This window comes from Centruroides sculpturatus, unplaced genomic scaffold (assembly GCF_000671375.1).
Source record: "Centruroides sculpturatus isolate CEXI.00-Female unplaced genomic scaffold, Cexi_2.0 scaffold1707, whole genome shotgun sequence".
Lineage (NCBI taxonomy): Eukaryota > Metazoa > Arthropoda > Arachnida > Scorpiones > Buthidae > Centruroides > Centruroides sculpturatus.
The window spans coordinates 70,627-95,835 of NW_019385865.1; the positions used below are offsets into that span (position 1 = coordinate 70,627).

General features: G+C 31.1%; 1 protein-coding gene across 1 annotated transcript in view; it reads right to left on the reverse strand.

The window, feature by feature from the left end:
* Nucleotides 1-2,084: 2,084 nt before the first annotated feature.
* Nucleotides 2,085-25,209, reverse strand: part of LOC111642615 (acyl-CoA-binding domain-containing protein 5-like) — a 42,948-nt gene continuing 19,823 nt past the window's right edge. Inside the window, exons 4-8 of the mRNA XM_023388986.1 lie at nt 21,791-21,926; nt 11,712-11,776; nt 8,026-8,110; nt 2,756-2,919; nt 2,085-2,284 (exon numbers count right to left, since the gene is read on the reverse strand). Coding sequence (XP_023244754.1) covers nt 2,114-2,284; nt 2,756-2,919; nt 8,026-8,110; nt 11,712-11,776; nt 21,791-21,926 — 621 coding nt within the window. The 3' untranslated portion in view covers nt 2,085-2,113. The remainder of the gene's footprint in view (nt 2,285-2,755; nt 2,920-8,025; nt 8,111-11,711; nt 11,777-21,790; nt 21,927-25,209) is intronic.

The following is a 25,209-nucleotide window of genomic DNA, read 5'->3' on the forward strand; positions in this document are numbered from 1 at the left end:
GACATTTGCATAGTGCTACGGTTCAGTAAGCACTAATTGGTCAGCGAGTCCGATGTTGACGCTATAAAAAGGCGACAGTTCGACACACCGGATATACGTCACTCTCGTCTAAGTTCGACTTGGGAATTTTTTTGTTCAATAATAAATGTGAATTTTTCTTCCTGGAAAAAATAAGACATTCCCTGAAAATAAGAGCTAGCGCATTTTTCAGAGCAAAAATTAATATAAGACACTGTCTTATTTTCGGGGAAACACGGTAGTAAAATAATTTTAATATTAATAATAATAATTTAGTAACATAAATTTATTCGTAGTAAAATGTACTCGCGGGCCGTGAAAATTATTTGGTGGGCCGCCAGTTGGACAGCACTGTTCTAAATTATTTATTTAAATTTAATTTCTAATTATTAATATTGAAACAGGATGGAAGTCTAACTGCCTATCTTTAGACAAATGATGTAGTTAATTAATTAAATGTAGACTGATAAATCCGGCAGTCGTGTATTTGGTTTAATACTAATAAATGGGGCTGGACAATTGCTTACGTACAGATATTATTCTTTTAGTAATAATAAATTTCAATTTCTAAAGAATTTAATTGTATTGACACTTACTTGATATAATATAGCTATTTCAATTAATTTACATAAGTCCAAAAAAATATTGAAATAATATCAATAGATTTGTTATGATAAATCTGCGTCGCTTGTGTACAGTGTTCATCGACCAGTGCACTATAAAAGGCCACAAGATGATAAGTATCTTTGCCATGGGCGAGAAACTATTGAAAGAAATCATTGCAAACTTTGTCGTCTAAAAATAAATAAAAGGAATGGTAAATAAATATAAAACTAAAACTGATATATCAAAATTAATGCTTTTATTCTGTTATCCATAAAACAGTTGCTATACCAATTTATATTAATTTTTTAATGAATATACAAAATAAATAAATATATATATATATATGTTGTGCAAGGTATAATATGTTAATGAATATATGTTAAGGTATACATGGTCAATTTTTCAAGAAAATTGGAATTAAAAAGAAAAAAAAAAGAGTCAAATGGTAAGAATTTTGTCATATTTCAAATGTCGGCTAGCATGCATTTGTTTGTTTGTTTTTTACAATAGAAAAATTTTCCCATTGACTTATCATGGGGATAACTTTTGACCCCCTCGATATCTTCCATTCTAGATTGAATTTTAAAATTTGGTCTCATTCATGACACACCATTTTGTTACTTTATTAATGTGCAAAACTTTATTCAAATCAGTCAAATCATTACTTTACAAAATGTGTTACAGTGAATTGTCAACTTGAGTCACTACCAAGGAATATTGCTCACTTTGCTCATTGCACTTCAATTATTATTGAAAATTATCAGATTTCCTTCCTAGTGTCTCCTTAACCTCCTGTTTGAGTGCTGGGCAAATGATGTAAGATCTCTTGACAACTTTTTTATTTTAGTTTTAATAATTATTTTATTAATGTTTCATCTATGAACAAATAACATATTTTGTTGATGCAAAAAAATATAGTAGTATTGTTACAATTTNGGATATACGTCACTCTCGTCTAAGTTCGACTTGGGAATTTTTTTGTTCAATAATAAATGTGAATTTTTCTTCCTGGAAAAAATAAGACATTCCCTGAAAATAAGAGCTAGCGCATTTTTCAGAGCAAAAATTAATATAAGACACTGTCTTATTTTCGGGGAAACACGGTAGTAAAATAATTTTAATATTAATAATAATAATTTAGTAACATAAATTTATTCGTAGTAAAATGTACTCGCGGGCCGTGAAAATTATTTGGTGGGCCGCCAGTTGGACAGCACTGTTCTAAATTATTTATTTAAATTTAATTTCTAATTATTAATATTGAAACAGGATGGAAGTCTAACTGCCTATCTTTAGACAAATGATGTAGTTAATTAATTAAATGTAGACTGATAAATCCGGCAGTCGTGTATTTGGTTTAATACTAATAAATGGGGCTGGACAATTGCTTACGTACAGATATTATTCTTTTAGTAATAATAAATTTCAATTTCTAAAGAATTTAATTGTATTGACACTTACTTGATATAATATAGCTATTTCAATTAATTTACATAAGTCCAAAAAAATATTGAAATAATATCAATAGATTTGTTATGATAAATCTGCGTCGCTTGTGTACAGTGTTCATCGACCAGTGCACTATAAAAGGCCACAAGATGATAAGTATCTTTGCCATGGGCGAGAAACTATTGAAAGAAATCATTGCAAACTTTGTCGTCTAAAAATAAATAAAAGGAATGGTAAATAAATATAAAACTAAAACTGATATATCAAAATTAATGCTTTTATTCTGTTATCCATAAAACAGTTGCTATACCAATTTATATTAATTTTTTAATGAATATACAAAATAAATAAATATATATATATATATATTTTTTATTTATTTATTATTCTCAACTAGTTATGCAGTATAATTTTAATTTTCAGGATACCTTTAGGCTAGAAAGAAACAAATTTGTTTCTTTTTTTCTATCCTGAAGGTCATTTACAATGACCAAAAATATTTAAAAATTAAAATTAAAAGGTTTGAGTAGTAATACTGTGGTTTATGATAAAAGTGCATTCATATAAACTTTTGAAATGTGAATTTAATTTAACTCTTTCACTAACTATGAAAGATTTCAGTTAAATTCATAAGTTTACTAAATCTTTATGAAAAAAATATAAAAAAATTACTTCTATTTACCTGCATTTCTTTTGAATGAGGAATTTTATTTACTTGAAGTTCAAGAGAGTTTAAACGTTTCTTCACATCATCTACTGTATTTTGTAACTTTTTTAAAGCCAAGGATAATTGTTCATTAACTTCTACATTCTCAAGAAAGGCATTCCTACTTTGATATTTATTAGCTGCAAAAATTTTATTTTACTGTTAATTTAAAAATTGATTATATTATAGTTAACATTTCTTTAATATACATTTTAATGCACATTCAAGTTCTAAAATCTCCAAATTTATTTCCCAGATAGCAAAATATAAATATAAATCATAAAAAAAAATCTTTCATTGTCAGAATGTCAAAATCAATCAATGAGAGATCAGGCAAATATGCAAGATGCAAGATAACCTCAATTACAAAGTTATTCATTGTTTTGACTTGATAACTAAAAATAAATCATTCTGTATAGATATTTTAATATTAAGGAAGACCGAAAGGTCTTCCTTTATGTTTTGTCAGTCACTTTACATAGATCTTAGCAGCATAATTTGTAGGATTATTCCCAAACTATGCAGAAAATCCCAAATGCTATTTCCTTTTCTTTATTTATAGCAATATTGAGAAGAGTAAAGCAACATGATTCTATTGGTTTATAGAAGAATGTGTGCATTATCATTACAGAATTTAAAAAAAAGTAAATCATTCAACTGAGCACTGAATTTACCCATTTTCATATAAACTATCACATGATTTCTTATTATTATTAGGAGAGCTGCTTTAGCACTAGTGATGTGCCAGATCATTAAAAATGTATATCCGCAGATACGGATACGGATACGGATACAGATCATTAGTGTCTAGATCCGCGGATATGGATATGGATATGGATATGGATCATTAGTGTCTAGATCCGCGGATACGGATACGGATCTCAACTTTCGTACTCAGTTGGCGCTTCTGGGTCAGCACTAGAATCACTTTATTTTATGCAATCCATATATGACTACCGATTGCCAATCTAATCAATGACTGCCCCATCCCTTTTAAATAGTCATTAAAAAAATTCAAAAGATTTATTTTCTTCTAAATAAACTCAGTAGCCTACCACATGAATAATCCCATAGTAGCGAGAAATTGACTTGGATTACCTTACCCAATAAAATGTGTAGAATATTTTAACCACTTACTTTGTTTTAATTATTATAATAATATTATAAATAAGTAATGGCTTATTTGGAGAGTCTCCAATAAAAGAACCCTTAATGATGCTTATATACATACTCCGCATTATTGTTTATCTATTTCCTATAGATCAAACTTTTAGTGTATAGCTGAAAATTCCGAAACTAATAGAACTCATACTGCATAGAATTCATTTGTTGCTACTTTTAAAAGTACCTGCAAAATGTCTTTTTGCAGATGGAAATATGTGCAAGGTAAATGTAGATTATTATAGGCAGATAGACCACCATCCTGTAAAGTTGAAATTGGCCGAATGCCACAGAGGACCATGGATGTTTCCAGTTGGCAAGATGATTAACCAATATGTTTATATGGAATTAATTAACATAAATCTGGATGCAAAGATCAAGAAGAGATACAAATAGTGTAACTAGTAATGCATATACAGTATAGACAAGATGCAGCACCCTCAAGATTTGGTCAGCACTAGAATCACTTTATTTTATGCAATCCATATATGACTACCGATTGCCAATCTAATCAATGACTGCCCCATCCCTTTTAAATAGTCATTAAAAAAATTCAAAAGATTTATTTTCTTCTAAATAATTGCAGCACCCCCATTCCTGATTTCTCTTNTCATTGAAAATACGACTCCCAGTATTCTCACCTCGTCCGTACACTCTGCCGTCCGGTTTACGAATGATCTGCTACGTCACTTCTCTTTTTTCTCCGGCTCCTGTTTACACCTTTGCTCCTCAAATTTCTAGGAATTGCTCATCCTACCCAAGAGACAGGGAATAGATAAGAAAGTTCTAGAAGAAAATAGAACAATGGAACAAAGGGTAGAAAGAAGAAACGAAACTAAACTAAAATTAATATTTACAAAAATATAGCGTACTGCCACAATAGTTTAGTGCAGTGTTTCCCAACCTTTTTTGTGCTATGCCCCACGTAAGCCTTTCTAAAATTCTTATGTCTCCCTAACATATACAGCGGCTATACCAGTGTTTCTCAACGGGGGCGATATCGCCCCCATGTGGGCGTTTTTCCATGTTGAGGGGGCGATTAGTAACAATTTATATTTTGGGGGCGAAAAACAATTTTCTGGGCGATGTAGTAAAACATTATATTAATTAAGATTAATTAGATATTTTATTCGTTATTTCATACAATAATTAAACAAATAACATTATACTAGTCACTAGTCTATTCGATGCAGTACGAATTTGGCGTTAGCCTTGGCCCTCGGCATCGGAATTTTGAAGTGAAGGGGGCGACGGTTCGTTACAGGTTGAGAAACACTGGGCTATACGGTTAACTTAAACTCTGGACAAGTCCATTTTCGAATTGCCCTCCTTAGCAATCCAATTGCCCCCTGTGGGGCGTGGGCCCCACGTTGGGAAACACTGGTTTGTGGCTAGTGTGACACGGGATAGCATAGATTACGTTTGTGTTTTTGGAGATTGTTGAGTTAAATTAAAATAAAAACAATGTCGACAAAAAAATTTAGTAGTGTAATATGGAAATATTTTACGATAGTAAATGACGAATGTGCTATTGCTACCTATCTTTAAAATTTCATATAAGTAATGAAATTCATTAAGATAAAAGATCCGTTAAAGATCCGCTAAAAAAGTAACGGATACGGATACGGATCTTTTTTTCCCCTCGGATATCCGCAGATACGGATACGGATATCCGGCACATCACTATTTAGCACACATCTTACTCATTGAGATCTTTGTGAATATCGGAATGTACTATACATCATCCTTCTCTCCTTTGGCATTATTATTCCCATACCTACACAAAATTGCCACTATACGCTTTCTGTACAGTCCTACGTTCCTGTGAGGCAGATGCTATAAACTAATTTGACTATTAATTAATTAATGCTTCTAGTCATTTAATATTACTCACAATAGACTAATATTGACAAAAAGTGATTTGCCTACGTTTTACAGTCAGATGCCCTTCCTGTTTCCAACCCTCCCTCTCTACTTGAGATCAGAGTGTATAAATATTGGAGTGAATATAACCAGCAGAAATGTCTACAGATAATGTAATTTCATCCAATGTTAATCCCTATAGCTCAAAATGATTTCTTTATTAAGCCACTGATCTCAGATATTTTCATATCTTATCTTGTTAATGTGGTTTTTTTTTTAAATCAGATTTCTGTCCTTTATGAAATTTGTATATCTAATTATGCTCTTTTTTTGTATTCATAAGACATTCCAAACATATTTTTAGTACTTTGAAATGTATTTTTATTAGAAATTTTTCCAGTGAAATGCAAATTAGATATTCTTAGATATCCATATGCTCTCATTAAATGAATGAAGAATGCTTTTTTAATTATGACATATACAGGGCTTTCCAAAAAGAATACTACCATTTTAAATTACTGTAGCTACATTAATTATTATCCAAGAAGTATGCAACATACACCAATCAACAGAGTGAATGCAGACAGGAGACAAAACTCAGATGGTTAGATGTCTTATTATCTACCACCTCTAGGAAGTGTCGTAAATGAAAATGGCAACTCTGCACCAGAAAAAGCATTTTGTGTTCTGCAGTTGCAAAGTTGGAATCGGTCATCATTGTGGAACATAAATTTCACAGACAATTTCAAAGTGATCCACCATGACAAACATCCTTTGGTGATATTGACAGTTCCAGAAGAAAAGATGCATTTGCAAGGGAAAAATTCAGGATGAACCAGAAAACGATAATAAAATCAAATGCTGACGTTTCATCTTGTGTACCATTGATATCACTCAAGAACTTGTGTCTTACATAGTAGCTCACTTTGAAATTGTGTGCGAAACTCATATAGCACAATGGTGTGATTCTGACTTTACAAACTGCAGAACAGAAAATGCCTTCTCTGTTGCAGAGTAGCCATTTTTTGTTTATGTCACCTCCTGCAGGCAGTGGACAACATGTTTGAATGAAGATAAGAGATGAAACTTGGACAGTTAGTTACTCTATCGATTGGTGTACATTGTATACTTCACAAGTATCATAGCAAAAGAAAACATTTAAAAAAATTACTTTTAAACATTTCTTTTAGTAAAATTTATTTACATTTTAAACAAAATGTTTAAAAATAATTTTTTAAGGCATCTTTTTTTGCTATGATACTATAGTAATCAATAATCTGTATCTATTTGTTCTCTGTTTGAGATTTGTAAACTAGAAATGTTCTGTTATAAAGATCTGTAGACAACTTAAATTTATCACAGACAAAACATGCCTCTGTCTACTTATCTTATAAATATCACTGTAGATAATAATAAATTGTGTGTCAAAATATTTTGCCTATCCGGTAACCTAACATGATGTGTAAAAATGTTCTCTCTGACTAAACAGCATACAATTGCATTTTGGAAAAGTGACTAGATCAGAATGCGAACCACCAGTGGCACATGGATCGTACATTGAGAACCAATGACTTACACTAATAATCGGCATTTTAAGCATTGGGCGTACATTAACAAAATCATTTATTCGGTTGCCACATGATAATTACAGCTAATCTTTCTTGCTATCTATTCAAGATCCTAAATGAATATAGAAATGAAATTAATATTTGTTACTTCTAAATTTTTAAGTCTTTTCTCCAATTCTCAAAATTCATTAATTCATACTTTACTGATGATCCTAATCACATTTACATTAATTTCCAAACATTTTCAATTCTTTCAATTGTTTATGGTTATGCCATTGGCTAGAAGCAGTTTAAATTTAAAAGTACATTGTATCATTGTATTAATATACCTTGTATCATTGTATTAATATACCTTGTATTAATATATTAATATACCCTTATATACCTTGTATCATTAATATACCTTTTATCATTGTATTTGAATTTATATGGCCATGTGGCTAAACTGTGATTTGTGAGTCACATGTGGCTCTTCTAGACCCTTACTACGGCTCCTGTATAAGTTTTATACACACACAATTTCATATTTGGTTATAATAAATATTCTTAAATTTTCTTTAAAGTTTAATTAATAAAACTTAATTCATACTGGTCACTTGCAATTACTTTAATTTATGTTTTTGAATAAATATCTTGAAAATTGTGATAACTTACCATTATATTTTCTTTCTTTACTTTCGGGAAATTTTTGTAAAGAATACAGTTCCGTTATTCTTGCGTCGGAATAATCCGGAATATACTATAAAGAAACCACAGCAAATAAAAATGATTAAATTTAATTGTGAAAATAAAATTTTAAACATTACTTTTCCATATACATAAATGTTCAAGCTTAAAAATCTACTTTCATTACATAAAAATTCTTTCAAAAACAAAAAGTTTTGTAAATTCTATACGTGCTTAAATTGATTAATTGATTAGTTATCAATAATACAGGATGTTCCCCTTGAATGTTCCTGGTTTTAAACTGTTCTGTAAAATCAATTTGTTCAGATATGAGAATAAAATGTGCTGGATAATGTTTGTCAATACTCCCAAGTTTTATGTCTATATGCTTGAAATGACCACTGCTACTCCATGGTGGCAATCTGGACCTCTCCTGCTATATGAACTTGATTACTGGAGCCCCAGTTCCAGGTCCAACCATTCTCCTGACATCATCTTTCTGAACTTTTTCTTTGTGGCAAGTCACAAATCAGCATATACACGATCCTTGCCCTTTAAAGCATATGTACACAAAACTTGAAGTATTGAACAACATTCTCCAAAACATTTTATTCACCTAAAATAGATTTTACAGAATAATCTAAAAAAAGGAATGTTCAAGGGGAGCACCCTGTATTTACTAAATTTGAAATTAATCAGAATTAATTCCAAAATTCAACTATTCCATACAATTTATATAGCCTTAACTTCTCTATTACAATATTTTTCACATAATAGTAAACAATTAAAAATTGCAGATTTGAAATTCATCACAATTATACAAAATTGTATAACCATAAAACTAAAAGAAATGTAAGTTTATGTTTTGACAAATAAAGTTTCTAAAATGATGAAGAAACCTTAATAACATTTTTGAAAAATGTGCATAAATCTGCATCGTCTTATAAGCTGGATCATAATAATATAATAGTAATTGCATTCTTAATCCTTTTAAACTAGTTTTGGAGTATGCTGACTGCATGGAAATAGATTAAAATGCTCTAGGGTTCTGATGATGGAATGGAGGAGTCCCAAAAAACATTTAATCAAATAAAATTTGACTCCTTTGATCAGTTTAGCATTTGCGTATTTTTACTTAATCTTATTTTAACCTAAGGAATTTACTAGGAATGCTTACAAATGTTATGATTAAGATGATTTGGCAGTGTTATAATTTCCTTAAAAGAAATTATAACATTGCCTTAGACCAATATGCAAGCGAACCCAGATGTCCCCATGTTGGGAAGATGCAAAATTATTAAGAAAAATATTTGATATGCAAAAATTAAGGATAAGTGAAACCATCGACATCTATAAAGCAGCAAGCCAAAGGCTTTGCATTAACGACAGAGAAAACCTCAGCATATTGCAAGCGTTTTTATCTAAATGTACTTAAATCAATAATTTTTTATTAATTGCCTCCACGTACTTAATACTTATTAAATTTTCTTTTATATTTTTAATAAGTAATTTTATTTAAATTTATAAATCTCAAGTTACAACATTAGAAATTTAAATAATCTCAAAGAAACTTTGAATTGTTCTATTTTGGAACACAGCATAACTCCTTGTAATTGGAACAACTTATAACCTGAAGAAGGCCTATAAATCAAGCCAAAAACATTTATTAGAACTATAAAGAAGTGCTGGAAATGTATGAAAAGGTGTGTTTTTATATATAATTTATAAAAATTCTAGCTTATGGTAGAAGATTTAGTTTGAAACATTATAATATATAATGAATATTTACAACCTCATTGAAACATTTTATATGCCTGACAAAATATAATCACCTTTCTCAAAGTTTGGGGAACAAGCATGCTAAGAAGGGCAATACATTTATTTAAATAACTTCAGTTTCCAAACTTTTCTTCTATCTATTTTTTCATGGGTACTTAGTTTTTAATCATAATCATACAGAAAAAGCTGCTTTTTTGTTGAAGAAAATAATGAAAAAACTTAATTTCTTATCTCATTCTCTTTTTTTCCTATTGTAACCATACACAACAGTTTGTATTCGTAACTGTTTTCTTTTTCATTGCTTAACTGACACATCTTTTTAAACTCTTTCCACTCTGTGAATACTAATATGGCCATTTTAGCAAGGCCATCATGGGTTCATGATGGCAGGCAGGGTGGTGAGGGATGGAGCACAATATATATAGACGAACTACTTCCTAAAAAATTCCTTGAGTATTTTGACCCACCAGAATTTTATTCCAAGTCTCCCAGAGCATTAGGCTGCCACCCTAACTGCTCAGCCATCCAGCCATCACTTAACTTGCACTCTTTATAATAATGTTTTTAAATATAATGTATACACTGCTTACATAAAAATACTAAATATTTCTTAATGTCCAAAATTTAAATCAGAAAGAGCATTAAAAAAAACAAGCTGTTTGAAATAAACAAACAACCACAATCACAAAACTCAAATAATACACAAATGAAATTTGGAAAGTATACTTCCGATAGTTGCCATTACTATACGACCCTGGTTCTACCATTAGTAATATGAATTCTCAATAATGAATTTTGTAAACAGACCAAATCTGCTTGCTCCAAGTCATCTGTCAGAGTAGAAATACAGCATCTGAAAATATCAGACTGACAGTTAATGTACAGAATGTCTGTAGTCAGCATATCATTGGCTATTTTATAATTTATGTTTGGAAGTGTATTACGTTTCTTTCAATATAGGTTGTGTGTTGGTCATCATATATCAGATAAAGTTTGTTTTGTAATTAACTATGACAACTTTAGGATGCAATAGACCAGTGATGAGCAACTTTTTCTGGATGCAGGATGCATCCAGAAAAAGTTCCTTACGAAGTTGCAGGCTTTGAGCTGCCGAGTATAACTATAAACCATAACCACCAGAAAACTAGGTACTAAAATAATATATGTTAATGATATGCAAACTAGTTGGGCTGCAATTTGAAAAATTGTAGACCTGTAAATTCCCACTGTTGTCCATCCATCCGTCTTTCATAATCTTGAGATCAAAGTTAGATAGATGAAAGACGAGATCAGATATGGAAACATTAGGGGCTGGAGGCCCCGATTAACTATATAAGAACTTCCGATGCAAACCGGAAGTCATATTATTTCAATTCAAAACTTTTCCCCTGAAAGCAGTTTATAGATGACTGGCACAACTCCATTGTTAAAGATAAAGTATAAGGGCAAGACACTACTAATTTGAGGTGGAGAGCATATATTTTAAATTAAATAAATTAAAAATATGATTAAAATTTGCAGCACAGTATTGTGACAATGTTACAATAAATAATTGCTCATAATATATAGTTTTGTCTCGTCTTTTCACTAGTCAAGTTTGATTTGAATGTTCTTTGTCGTGAATATCAGTTTAATTAAGGTCAAATAATGGCACAAGACAGAAAACAGTAAAATAAAATTATGTTGCTAAAGGTCTGACTGCATATTAGGATCTCACGGCCACAGTTGCTCATGAATTCAATAGACAACCCAAATAATTGTATCATTTCTCCCACCAGTAGTTAATGAAATGGAGGATCATTACATTTTACATTAATGAAATATTAACAAAGTATAGTAAATTTAATATTACATATACGTTTATTATATTTTAATAATACTGAATTTCATAATACCTCAGATTCTACAGGTTCATAAAATTCATTACTTTCTTGATCACTGCTAGTCTCAGTATTTGAGTCTAAACAAAACATAATAAAAATAAAATCAGCATTTTTTTTAAATCACCAATTGCTGTAAAAGTTTTATCATTTACATAGAAATTTTTAATATTATAATACACTTCTTGTCTAGTTTAAAATGTGTTGTTGAGCTCTATAATGGCATCTTTATTTCTAGACTTATCACACCATCATCAGACACGTCTTGGTCTTGTGTCTGATGATGGTGTGATAATACCATTATAGAGCTCAACAACACAAAGTTGTACATTTAAAGACCCCACTTAACACTGCCTCGATTAACACTGATTCGATATAATGCAGTCTGTTCAAAGCCTAAAAAAGCTCAAAATTTATGGTGATTCAAATTATCGTGGCATTTCATTGATTCGTATATACTGTATTAGCCTGAATATAACGCGATATTTTTCAACCATTTATTTTCCGTTAAAAAATCGACTCGCGCTAAATTTGGGGTTTAAGTAATGGAATGTAATATAAACAAGGACATTTTCCTACAGAGGTTGAAACGCGACTGAACGTCCGACCAATTCCTAGCTCGACCGACCACTTCAAAACAACCATGTGATCTAGTTAGTCGGCCAGCGCTTTTGTTTGCATAGCGCTACTATAGTAAGGCTATGTCTCTGCTTGTTAACGTCTCACGCAACTGTTTTGTTTCATTTGTTTTTTTTGCTGTAGTGACTAGCGACGGTTACTTTACTTTTTTCTTTATTGCCCATAAAAAATAAGTGCGAGTAATAAAAGTACTGTTGAAAAAAAAGGGCTCATCAAAGAGTCAAATAAATAAAGATACCAGGAGAACCTACAATATGAATTTTAAAATTACGGTTGCAAACAAGGCAGAAAGAACGAACAAATTGAGAGCTTCGAGGAAATACGGAGTTCCAGAAGTAAACATCCGCCTATGGAGAAAAGATTTAAGGAAATATAAGAATGCAAATTCTTCAAGAAAATCTTTAAGTGCACCTAAAAAAGGAAGGTTTAATGAAGTTGAGCAGCGAGTGTTAAAAAGTAATAGAATAGTAATAGAAAAGTAAAATGAAGGGTGCCCAATATCCCGTGAAGTCATAAGATTTAAAGCGTTAGAAGAGGCTGCTAATTTAAACATTCCTAGAAAGGACTTTAAGGCAAATATGGGTTGGTGTAGAAGAATCATGAAAAGGAACAGTTTATCACTATGATGGCGGACAACTCTCGCGCAAAAACTTCCTGACGACTTTAATGAAAAATTGTTGGCTTATCAGCGCCATGTTATATCATTATGCAAAAAGCACAACTACAGTCTTGGAAATATGGGAAATGCAGACCAAACACCAGTCTATTTTGACATGCCTTCCGACCTTACGGTAAATAAGAAAGGTGAAAAAACGGTCTTATTGAAGTCAGCTGGTTATGAAAAGTCCAGAATTATTGTTATGCTTGCTGTTACCGCTGACGGACAAAAGCTTCGACCTTACGTTATATTGAAATGTAAAACAATGCCCAAAGAAAAGCTGTGTCCTGGAATTGTTTTTCAGGTCCAAGAAAAAGGTTGGATGACAGAGGAGTTGGTATTAGACTGGTTGAATGTGATATGGAGGAAATGGCCAGGTTCTCTGAGAAACTCCCGCTCATGCTAGTCCTTGATGCATTTCGAGGCCACCTTACAAAAAGTGTTAAGGAAAAGGCATTGAGGCATTGAATTCCAAAATTGTAATAATACACCATGTGGTATGACTTCTCAGTTGCAAGTCTTGGATGTGGTAGTTAATAAACCATTTACAGAGAATTTTTGAAAAGAATACAACAATTGGCTATTATTGGTCAATCATCCATTGACACCTTCAGGAAAAATAAAAAACCTTCAGTCTCTCTTTTAGGAGAATGGCCTGGCAGAAGATCGAACCTGAATCGATAGTTAAAGGTTCCAACAAATGCTGCATTTCCAATGATTTAAAGGGGATGGAAGATAACATTTTGTGGGAGACTGAAAGCGTGAATGAAAATACTGATGATACCGATGCGATTAAATGAGTTCTCATTCTGAAAACAGTTCAGATTCTGAATAAACAATTCCATTTTTTGTTGTTACTTACGTAATATTAATTTTGTTTTACATTACTTAATTTTATTGACAGGAATGTAACCTGTGTTATTAGCTATAATTACCTAAATAAATGCTTATCTGATTGAATTTTACTTTCTTTGAATTCTTTTATCAGTATTATTTTTTTTCTAAATATCTTTATGAAAATTTCGGAGTCGCGTTAAATTCGGGGTTGTGTTATATTCGGGCTAATATGGTAATATGATTATTCCCCAACACAAACCTATCAGCAAAAGGTGGAAATTTGTAGCACCATACTTTCCTTAAATCTATGTTTGTTTTGTGCAATTTTGGGAAAAATACATCATCATGGATGCCTTACAAAATATTGACTTTGCTTGGCAAGAATTAACTAATAAATGCATGAACTAAGACTAAGTGTGAAAGAAGTTATGGCTGAAGGCATCCAAGAATTCTCAACGAGAAGAGCCTGTTGCTGTATCATTAGGTTGACCAAATTGTCAACCTAATCAATACAACAGGACTAGGAGATGTAGACGAGCAGGATATTAAGTTACTGCAGGTTTCTGGCGAGAACCTTACCAATGACAACCTTCAAGAACTGGCAGAACAAGGAATTCATGTGGAATTGGAAAATAGAGATTCTGAAAATAAAGAATGCAAAATATTTCTCTACAGATTTCCTTAGTAAAAATTTGGCAATGATAAACGAAATCATTGATCAAATTGTAGCAAATGATCGAGATTTTGAAAGGAGTGCAAAAGCAAGATGAAATGTTTTGGATGCAATATCTTGTTATCGACATTTGCTTAATGGAAAGAAAAGCAACAAATAAAACTACACAACTTCATCGCAAAAAACAAAAATTTTAGAAAAGTCAGGATCTTTATCCCAAAATATGAACTTTACATTTCTGTGTGCATATGTTTATGAGTTATTTAACATACAGGGTGTTTCACAGCCTCTCCACAAAGTTTTTTTTGAATAACTTTTGAACTGTGCAGTTTTCAGCCTCAATTTTTTGTAGATGGTGCTTCTATCACAAAAGTACATTGCTTCAAAACATTTGATTTTTCTGTAATTTTTGGCAAAATGTCCCAATATTCAATTGAAGACCGTGTGAATATGATAAAATTTTGGTAACAGTTGGGAGAAAACCAACTTTGTTCTGTCATAAGTGGCCTAGTACCTTTAAAAACTCTTCAACTCCTGATAGAACCACAATAATGGCTTTGGTGAAGAAATTCACAGAAAAAGGAATAGTCCACTAGACTTCTTTCTTTGGGGATACACAAAGGATCAGGTGTTCAAGAATAACCCTACCACCCTCAGTCAGATGAGAGAAAGCATCCAGAGTATCATGAAGGGCATCTCAGACCAGACCTGTAGTAATGTGATTGCTAATTTCCAAGAGAGATTTCACTACTGCATCATGACAGATGGCAGACATTTCAAAAATATCTTGCATTAATTTCCTTTTTCATCTATCTTTGCTGAAAATTTCATTAAAAGATTCAAATTTTCAAAAAAGTTATTCAAAAAAAACTTTGTGGAGAGGCTGTGAAACACCCTGTATATTATTATACAAATTAATATAAAAATAATTTAAAATTAAAGTAAAATCTGTATATTTTTGGTCACATGTTCCCCTTTCCCTATTTACTCTATGTTAAAATGACCTCGTTTAACACTGTTTTGTTTAGCACTTTGTCATCTAGGAATGCATCCCCACATTAAGCAGGGTCTACTGTAATAAAATACCAATATTTAAACAGTCAGATTTCTTCAGCTATATTTTTGGATAAACTTTAATCACTGAACTAAGTAATTTCAACTGAAGTTAGACTGTCAGGCTACCTACCTTTAGTGAAAATTATTTACAGAGATATTCTAGCAGAGATACATGGCATTGTCCAGGATAAAAATTAACCAAGCTTTTAACATGGTTTTTCACCCATTAAAAAAAGATATAAGAACTGGCTAAATAGTTCTATATTCTTTAAAAATGCATAATTTTACAGTTTCATAAAGATACATTACATAATTAGGAATGATTTAATGTTATTATTGAACACTGTATGCAACATTACATATAAAAACATTACATTAAATAAAAATATTACAGGTCTTTTCACGAATATAAACAAAAAGATTATGTGGATTCCCCAACTCTTGAATATTCTACATAAAGTTGTCCATGGGAAAAAACAAGACTCCTTCAGTTGTAAGCCAGTTGATTTAAGAGACTACAGTAAACTACAGTCTCTTAAATCATAAAGACACGTCGGATAGTATGAGATGGTATGAGAAAAGATAAAGATTTATACAAAATAAAAAGAAAAACACATAAAAAGATTACACGAGTTTCCAACATGAACATGCTACACAGTTGTCCATAGGAAATGCAAGATTCCTCCAGCTACAAGCTAGCAGCAGTTATTTGTCCTTGAGACTTGTTAATTGAAGTGGCAAAAGTAATTATTTATATCAGAAAAATTGTGGTAAATTGATAAGTAAACAGATATTTAATGTTTAGCTTTATTTTCAGTTTTTGATACCTTTTGAGGCATTCAAAATGGTGTACTACATTCTTTGAAGTATAGCTGATGGAAAATAAATTCACACCTTAAAAATGAACTCCTGCAAAATCGTTTAATGAAAGGAAAACGTTTTCAACCTAATTTAATAGGTCTTCATCAGTCTTCATAATTGATGAAGACCTATTAAATTAGGTTGAAAATGTTTTCCTTTCATTAAACTATTTTGCAGGAGTTAACTTTTAAGGTGCGAATTTATTTTCTGACATTACCGCCAGTGTCTGTGTTTTGTAACATTGGATAGTCGATGAAAAATTGGGAAGTGGAAGATTTAGATTAAAATCTTAGTCAAACAAGGAAACAAAATTTTACTTTGTGACAAACAGCCAACTACGAATACAACGATGCCCATTAACCCACAGGTTGAAGAAAGTAAAAAAGATAGATCCAGTTTTGCTAATATAAACAAATCATCTTGAGATTATTTGAATAATTTATATAAATACCAAATTGTTTTTGCAAATAAATATATTTGTATTTAATAACCATTCAAGAATATTTTTGAAATGTGATATTAGATCAAATGTAGTCATTACTAATTAATCTTATAAAAAAGAAAAAAATAGATTATAAAACATTAAATTATAAAAACTTATTACATTTGTAAGTAAAAAAATAAAAATAAGAACTGGTAAAAATATAAACACTCTCACCTTACTAATAATTCAATATTGTATACATTATCCAGTCTGACAGCATAAAAGAAATTATTTTATAAATCAAAAAGTAATACAATAAATTTATTTAAATTTATGATTTTTTTAAAACTTAGTATTACAAAATATTAAAAGATTTTTTTTTTACATCCAACACACTGACAATATGCAAAAACTGATTTTTAAATATACATTAAAACTTTCTTTGCACAATTTTCAAATTCCTTATTTAGTTTAACTGGTTTAAATAAATAAAATCTCACTTCCTAAATTGTAATCATGTCAGTTTTTTTAATGTAAATTTTTAATCATGTGTTAAGAACTTTAATAATAACAAATAGATCCAGCGGTGTGTTCTGCTATCATTATAAGGGATGATCAGGAAATAAATTTGTGCACAAAATGATTTTTGTAGCTAAATCTAATAAACTTACATAATGGTTAAGGAGATATATGCTCCCTCTGCTCCTCTTGAATACATCTACACTTACCTCTATTTACTTATAAATAAAAATAATTAATTTAAAAGAATTACAGATATGTTTATATATCTGTAATTCTTTATGTACATTTATTTTATTCTTATTATCTGATTTTATTTAATATTTTGTAATGTAACTATTAACTTTTATTAAACAACCTATAAATGCTAATCTTTTTCAGGAGTCCACATTTTAATTAAGGTCTAATGTGACGTTTTTCAAGGTTTTTAACTTCTCATCTTCAGATCCACTTCAACTATTTCTAAAATCCAACCAGAGTTCTACACTTGTTATAACTTTTTATACAGGTTCAAACTGCTTGAACCTGTATAAAATCATAATGAATTGTTAGCATTTTTCTTTCCTTTTTTGCCACAAACTTCACAAATATCCAGAGACACACAGGTGCAATGTGGCAGCCGCATAAACGTCCAAATGCTCATAACTTCTAAGTGAATCTTTCAATAAAAAAATGTTTCAGATAAAAGTTTGTTTATGATGTGGAATCATAACATGAAAAAAAAGTGTTCCCATTTAAGAAAATGAAGTTGACCCCATTTTTACCGATTGTGTTGCCATCTATGATGACACTGATAGCCCCATCCTGTGGCCCCCTTAAAGTCTAACATTTTTGGTTCAATGAATTTTTCTAGGGTGCATATTTTTTTAGTTATTCTAGTTGATTGATTAAAATGGACCACCCCGCATCTTAAATTTAAATTATATGTTACTTTTTAATTAAAACTTCAAGAAATTGAATTTTAATTCAATTAATAAATTTCTAAAGTATAAATTAATTTAGCCCAGAATTTTTAAGTCAAACAAGTAACTAATTATCATTTTTATAAATAAATTAATTTATATACAGTCAACACACCTTAATACTAAAAACGCACATTTATTGAGCTAAACAAACCAAACATTATTTAAATTCGAACGTCTTTAACCTGATGATAACCCATTTCATGGGCCATCATCAGGTTAAAGACGTTCGAATCTAAGCAATTATCGAACACGTTCAAATTTAATTTATATTAGAACATATGTTGAAATTAAATTACGTAAATAAACATAACGAAATTAATACAATAAATACAAAAAACAAAATAATATAAAAAGGAATATAAAATTTGGTAATTTCCCGCAATACAATATGTAAACATTTTTTATATATTAACCCAGGTTTTCATTGTATCATCCTACGAGTTTTTTCTGATTATGTATTTCCATGCCGACGGTAAAATGGTTGCATCCTTATAGTTTAAACATTTATCCGTCAAGCAGGATCTGTAGATCTCACATTTCTCTGTTGTGGATGCAAGTGTTGGCGAGTGTACCTTTGCAACGATTCTGGCCTCCTCCCATTTAACTATGGATCCATCTGTTTGCACTATTTTTGATAACGCTGTTGCATATCGGCTCTTTGCAACGTCATACTTATGCTCCTTCATCCTCACGCTAAGGTTTCTATTAGTGACTCCTATGTATTCTTTATCTATTCCTAATTGGCCGTTCTTGTATGGTATTGCATATACTCTTGCTTGTTCTTTTTCATTAATTTTTTTTGTCGTTTCTGAGCAACGTATATAATGTGGGAGCTCTTTTGTATACTATATTGGTGTTTTTGTAGTTCGCTATTTCTTTCATAACCAGGAATAGATGTTTATTATATGTAAATTTTGTGATGTTGCTGGCTCCCTCTGGTTTTTTCTTTTTGCTCTTTCTAGGATCGTTGTATGCGGTGATTAGACGCTCTACAGATCTTGTTCCAAATCCCAGCCCTTTCGCATCTTCTTTAATTCTATTCAGTTCCTCTATCGTGTCTATTACGTTGGAGCAATACAGAAACGCTCTTCTGATTAGCGCCCTAAAGGCAGAGAGTTTATATACAGTTGGATCATTAGATGTCGCTGGTATATATATCGGATCATGAGTGGGCTTGATACACACCTTTGTGTATAGTGATCCATTCCTAAATTCAAAGTTAACGTCCAAGAAATGTAGTTCTTTGCTACTAATCTGTTCTAGGTTCAGTTTTAAATGCTGGTTGGAATTCATTTGGCTCAAGAATTGTTGTATTTTTGTGTCATTCTTCCATACAATTAGCACATCATCAACGTATCTTTTGTATAGAATTATGTCTTCATTATAGTTGATAAGTGCAGAGCGCTCCATTTTTCTCACTACTAACTCACAGAGCAGGCCAGACATTGGGCTGCCCATCGGGACCCCCTTAACTGTTTAAAAATTTTACCTTCGAAACTGAAAAATGATTGAAAGCATACAAGATTTGCCATCATCTCGAGGTCCTTTCGGTGTTCGGATGCATTCGGGTGCAACTCACATAATAGGTTTACTAATGCATCAAAACATGAAGTAAGATTTATCGATGAATACATGCTCTCGAAGTCCATAACCGACCCCACTTTGTTGTCCAATAATGATAGCTCATGCAGATCTATCATAAATCTTACTTCATGTTTTGATGCATTAGTAAACCTATTATGTGAGTTGCACCCGAATGCATCCGAACACCGAAAGGACCTCGAGATGATGGCAAATCTTGTATGCTTTCAATCATTTTTCAGTTTCGAAGGTAAAATTTTTAAACAGTTAAGGGGGTCCCGATGGGCAGCCCAATGTCTGGCCTGCTCTGTGAGTTAGTAGTGAGAAAAATGGAGCGCTCTGCACTTATCAACTATAATGAAGACATAATTCTATACAAAAGATACGTTGATGATGTGCTAATTGTATGGAAGAATGACACAAAAATACAACAATTCTTGAGCCAAATGAATTCCAACCAGCATTTAAAACTGAACCTAGAACAGATTAGTAGCAAAGAACTACATTTCTTGGACGTTAACTTTGAATTTAGGAATGGATCACTATACACAAAGGTGTGTATCAAGCCCACTCATGATCCGATATATATACCAGCGACATCTAATGATCCAACTGTATATAAACTCTCTGCCTTTAGGGCGCTAATCAGAAGAGCGTTTCTGTATTGCTCCAACGTAATAGACACGATAGAGGAACTGAATAGAATTAAAGAAGATGCGAAAGGGCTGGGATTTGGAACAAGATCTGTAGAGCGTCTAATCACCGCATACAACGATCCTAGAAAGAGCAAAAAGAAAAAACCAGAGGGAGCCAGCAACATCACAAAATTTACATATAATAAACATCTATTCCTGGTTATGAAAGAAATAGCGAACTACAAAAACACCAATATAGTATACAAAAGAGCTCCCACATTATATACGTTGCTCAGAAACGACAAAAAAAATTAATGAAAAAGAACAAGCAAGAGTATATGCAATACCATACAAGAACGGCCAATTAGGAATAGATAAAGAATACATAGGAGTCACTAATAGAAACCTTAGCGTGAGGATGAAGGAGCATAAGTATGACGTTGCAAAGAGCCGATATGCAACAGCGTTATCAAAAATAGTGCGAACAGATGGATCCATAGTTAAATGGGAGGAGGCCAGAATCGTTGCAAAGGTACACTCGCCAACACTTGCATCCACAACAGAGAAATGTGAGATCTACAGATCCTGCTTGACGGATAAATGTTTAAACTATAAGGATGCAACCATTTTACCGTCGGCATGGAAATACATAATCAGAAAAAACTCGTAGGATGATACAATGAAAACCTGGGTTAATATATAAAAAATGTTTACATATTGTATTGCGGGAAATTACCAAATTTTATATTCCTTTTTATATTATTTTGTTTTTTGTATTTATTGTATTAATTTCGTTATGTTTATTTACGTAATTTAATTTCAACATATGTTCTAATATAAATTAAATTTGAACGTGTTCGATAATTGCTTAGATTCGAACGTCTTTAACCTGATGATGGCCCATAAAATGGGTTGAAAACGTTTGTTTAGCTCAATAAATGTGCGTTCTCAGTATTAAGGTGTGTTGACTGTATATTGTTAAAGAATCTGAGTGAGAATAGGAGATTAATTAATTTATAGCCTTAAAACACACAGACAGACCCAAAGAAGACTTATAAAGAAAGCCAAAAACATTTTCACAAGAATATTTCTGCTAGGAAAGTAAAGTAGTGGAAGGTATAGTGATTTGGTTTAAGAAAATATTTCTTAATAGAAATACATTTAAATTAAATAATCAAAATTCAAATATAGTTACCTTAATTAAATTATGTTATACTTTAAATATTTTATAATTACAATTAAGTACCTTTATTTTCATCATAATCCAGTTTCTTGGTTGCACCTACTGCTTTCCTTATATCGTCAACAGATATCATTCCGCCTAATCCGAGTATATTCATAAATTTCAAAACACTCTCCGAATAAGCCATATCTTCTACAATCTGGAAAATATCCATAAATTAATTCTATAATTTCCTCTTTATTTAGTTTTTAATTATATATTTTCTTAAAAAGACAAAGTTCTAGAAACTAAAAATTATATATTATAACTCAAAAAACAAAATACAAAATTTTAATAAACTAAATTTTTAGTACAGCAATACTTCATATTTCAAATGCTAAATTAGACAAAAAATTTGTCTAATTTAGCATTCAAATAATGCTTCACAGTTTCAACTGTGTGGGCAATGATAAAACATGTTCAAAATGTAAACATAATATGTTGTGCACTGGAGTCATCTCTCACTTTTGTATTATGCTAGTATGTTTACGGTGTTTTTTTCACTTTATTTTTGGTGTGTTCGGTTATATATATTGTGTGTTATTCGTTGATTTTTAATAATTGCTTCCTGCAATTTTTATTTGTAGACAACTTTTGGGCACTCTGTATGTTTTGTATCATTTAATTCAAAAATCCCTGGAAGGAACTTTTTAAACCACATTTGACATGTTCAAAGTTTAGGAGCATCTCCGTATGCATTACAATTATTTTTACTCTTTGTACAATATAATATCCTTTGTAAAACTCATACAGCATAATATATCTAATATGCTTTATATCCAGACATTTCAATTTGATTTTATTCAAACAAAATGTGAAGTAAAAAGTTTAAAATAAGCTTATAAACAAAGAATACAATCTGAAATTAGCAATAATGTGTTAAATTTTACAACTTTTATAATTAAATCCACATCTATGTTAAGAAACGATGGCTATTAAAAATACACAAAAACTTTCTGTTCAACCCAATGTAACCTTTACTTATTAATTATGTCATCCGAGAATGCAAATTATGATTTAAGTTTATCAAAATGGGTATTGTTTAGAGTCTGGGAATAGATTAATTTCTTTCCATTATTTCTAACAGGAAAAATTGATTTGGAATTCAAATGATTTGGAGTTCAAACGGCCTCTTGGAATGAATTAAATCCAAAGTACAAAGCACCATGTATTCAAAATTACAAGTATTAAAGTATAATTACACAAAAACTACATTCAAACACTTTTCAAGCAGCTTTCTATTCATTTTCAAACTGCTGTAAAAATTAAAGAAAAGTAACTCCAGATGTTCTTCATTTGATCAAAGCAAAATCTATTTCAATTCATTTTCAAAAACCAACAATAAATAATTTCCATAATTATTTCATTCCAATTTAAGGAAAAGGGCCAGATGGGTGATTGGTTAAAGTGTCAGCTTACCACCATTCTGGGGACCCAGGAATGAATCCAAATGTGCTGAAAAACAATTTTTTAGAGAGACCAGACCAAATGTCAGGCCCATCTCTCACCACCCGACTACCCTATTGTGGACCAAAACAAGCATAATGAACTTGACTAAAAAAAACACCAAGAGAGCCTTTTTTAATCAATTATCACAGGATTTAATAATCCTATGATAATTATTGTCATATTATTTACACAATTACAACATACAGTGGAACCTCCATATTCATCATTAATCTGTTCCTAAGGACCTAATGAATATGGAATATGACAAATATAGAAACAATTTTTCTCATAATAAATAATTGATATTCAATTAATCCGTTCCCATTCTGAAAAAAGGTACAAGAATAAAAATTATGTTGTTTGTAAAACTTTATCTTTATTGTACTAAATAAATACAGTATAGTGGTAGAAGGGGAAGAACAGTATTATTAATATAGTATATTAATAATATAGTATTATTGTTTAGAAGAAGACATATCAATTAAAACATTAGGTAATTCCAATTATGATCATGGGGTCTGTTCTGCCGATGATTCAGTAGCACTCGATTTAATAAAGAACTTGTCCAGTGTTGTGTGTTTTTGTCTGCTTTTTAAAACTTTTCTGAAGTAGGGAATTACATTGTCATTGAATGAATTTGTATTTTGGTTGACTATAGCAACATTTGGGGGCCATTTTGAAGTGATTAGAACTAGCTTTCTCGCATTCATGATTTTTCAATAACTCAACAACACACACAGAGGACGACAGCACAAAACAAACTGATTGACTACAGCTAGTTGATCGGCGCAGGTGTGCGATTGTAGTGCCACTTCCGGTGTTGGGAATGAATGACGAATACAGAAAATACCGAGGAATATAGAAAAATAAAAAAGTCATCAAAATGTGACGAATACCGAATATTACAAATATAGAGGTTGATGAATATAGAGGTTCCACTGTATATGAAATTCTTTTCTATTGCAATACACAGATTACATCATATAAGACCTTATCATATATGTTCACTACATTAAATGAAGATCAAATGTGCACATCTTTTTTCTTTCTCCAATTTTCTCCATCAATCATTGTGGCAAAAAACTTCTACTGTTGATCTAGATAGCACAATACTAAAATGGTGTACAAAGATTTCCAACTTTTGTCTCATTTAGAGTATTACTTCTTTTGTAACCTATTTAATACATAACTTAAACAGTAGTATCTTAGTCTCAATCTTTCTGTTTTAACAGTTTAAAGGAAAACAATAAAACATAGCTACAACCAACAGACTTCCGAAAATCTATCGGGCTAGTTTTATGCTAATTATTAACCCCTTCTGAGCCGCGCTCGAGTGTGACTCGAGCAAGTTTTATAGCGTTACATCGTTAAGGCTACTTTTGAAAAAATTATTTTTTTTGAATTTTTGGAATGTTTTTTAGGTCCCCAAATTTTTTCAGAATTTTTTGCGCACGCGAAAAAATTTTATCGCGATTTTAATAAGGCTCGATTAAGGCTTAATGTTTTTTTAATGGGAGTTTTTTATCAAAATTAATTTATCATTCTAAAGTTGTAGCGCACCGATTTTCCTTCGGTAAAGTTATTTAAAGCTGCTTTCTGATGTCAAAAACGACTTCCGATAGTTTTTTAATTTTTTTAATTAATAGATTTTATTATATAGAAGTTTAATTAATTAGGGGGGGTCGGAAATCGCAATAAAAATTATAATTTTTTTAAAATATTTAAAAATATACCGCCAGATTGAAGTCACCCTACTTTAAACCCTTGTCCTCCCGCGATGTCTATGAGAATGTCCCGGGAAATCGGACTCCAGCTGTGTTCAAGGTCACCCAGCTGTGTAAACAATGACTCATCGGTGTTACATTTCACAGACAGGCGAAACAAAGGAAAATAAAATATAAAGCTTTTTCTTCAAAATTAACGCATTTCTTTCGTGTTTTTTCAGTTTTAAGTATTTTTTATGCTTAATTAAAAATTTTAAAAAAAATGGGCGG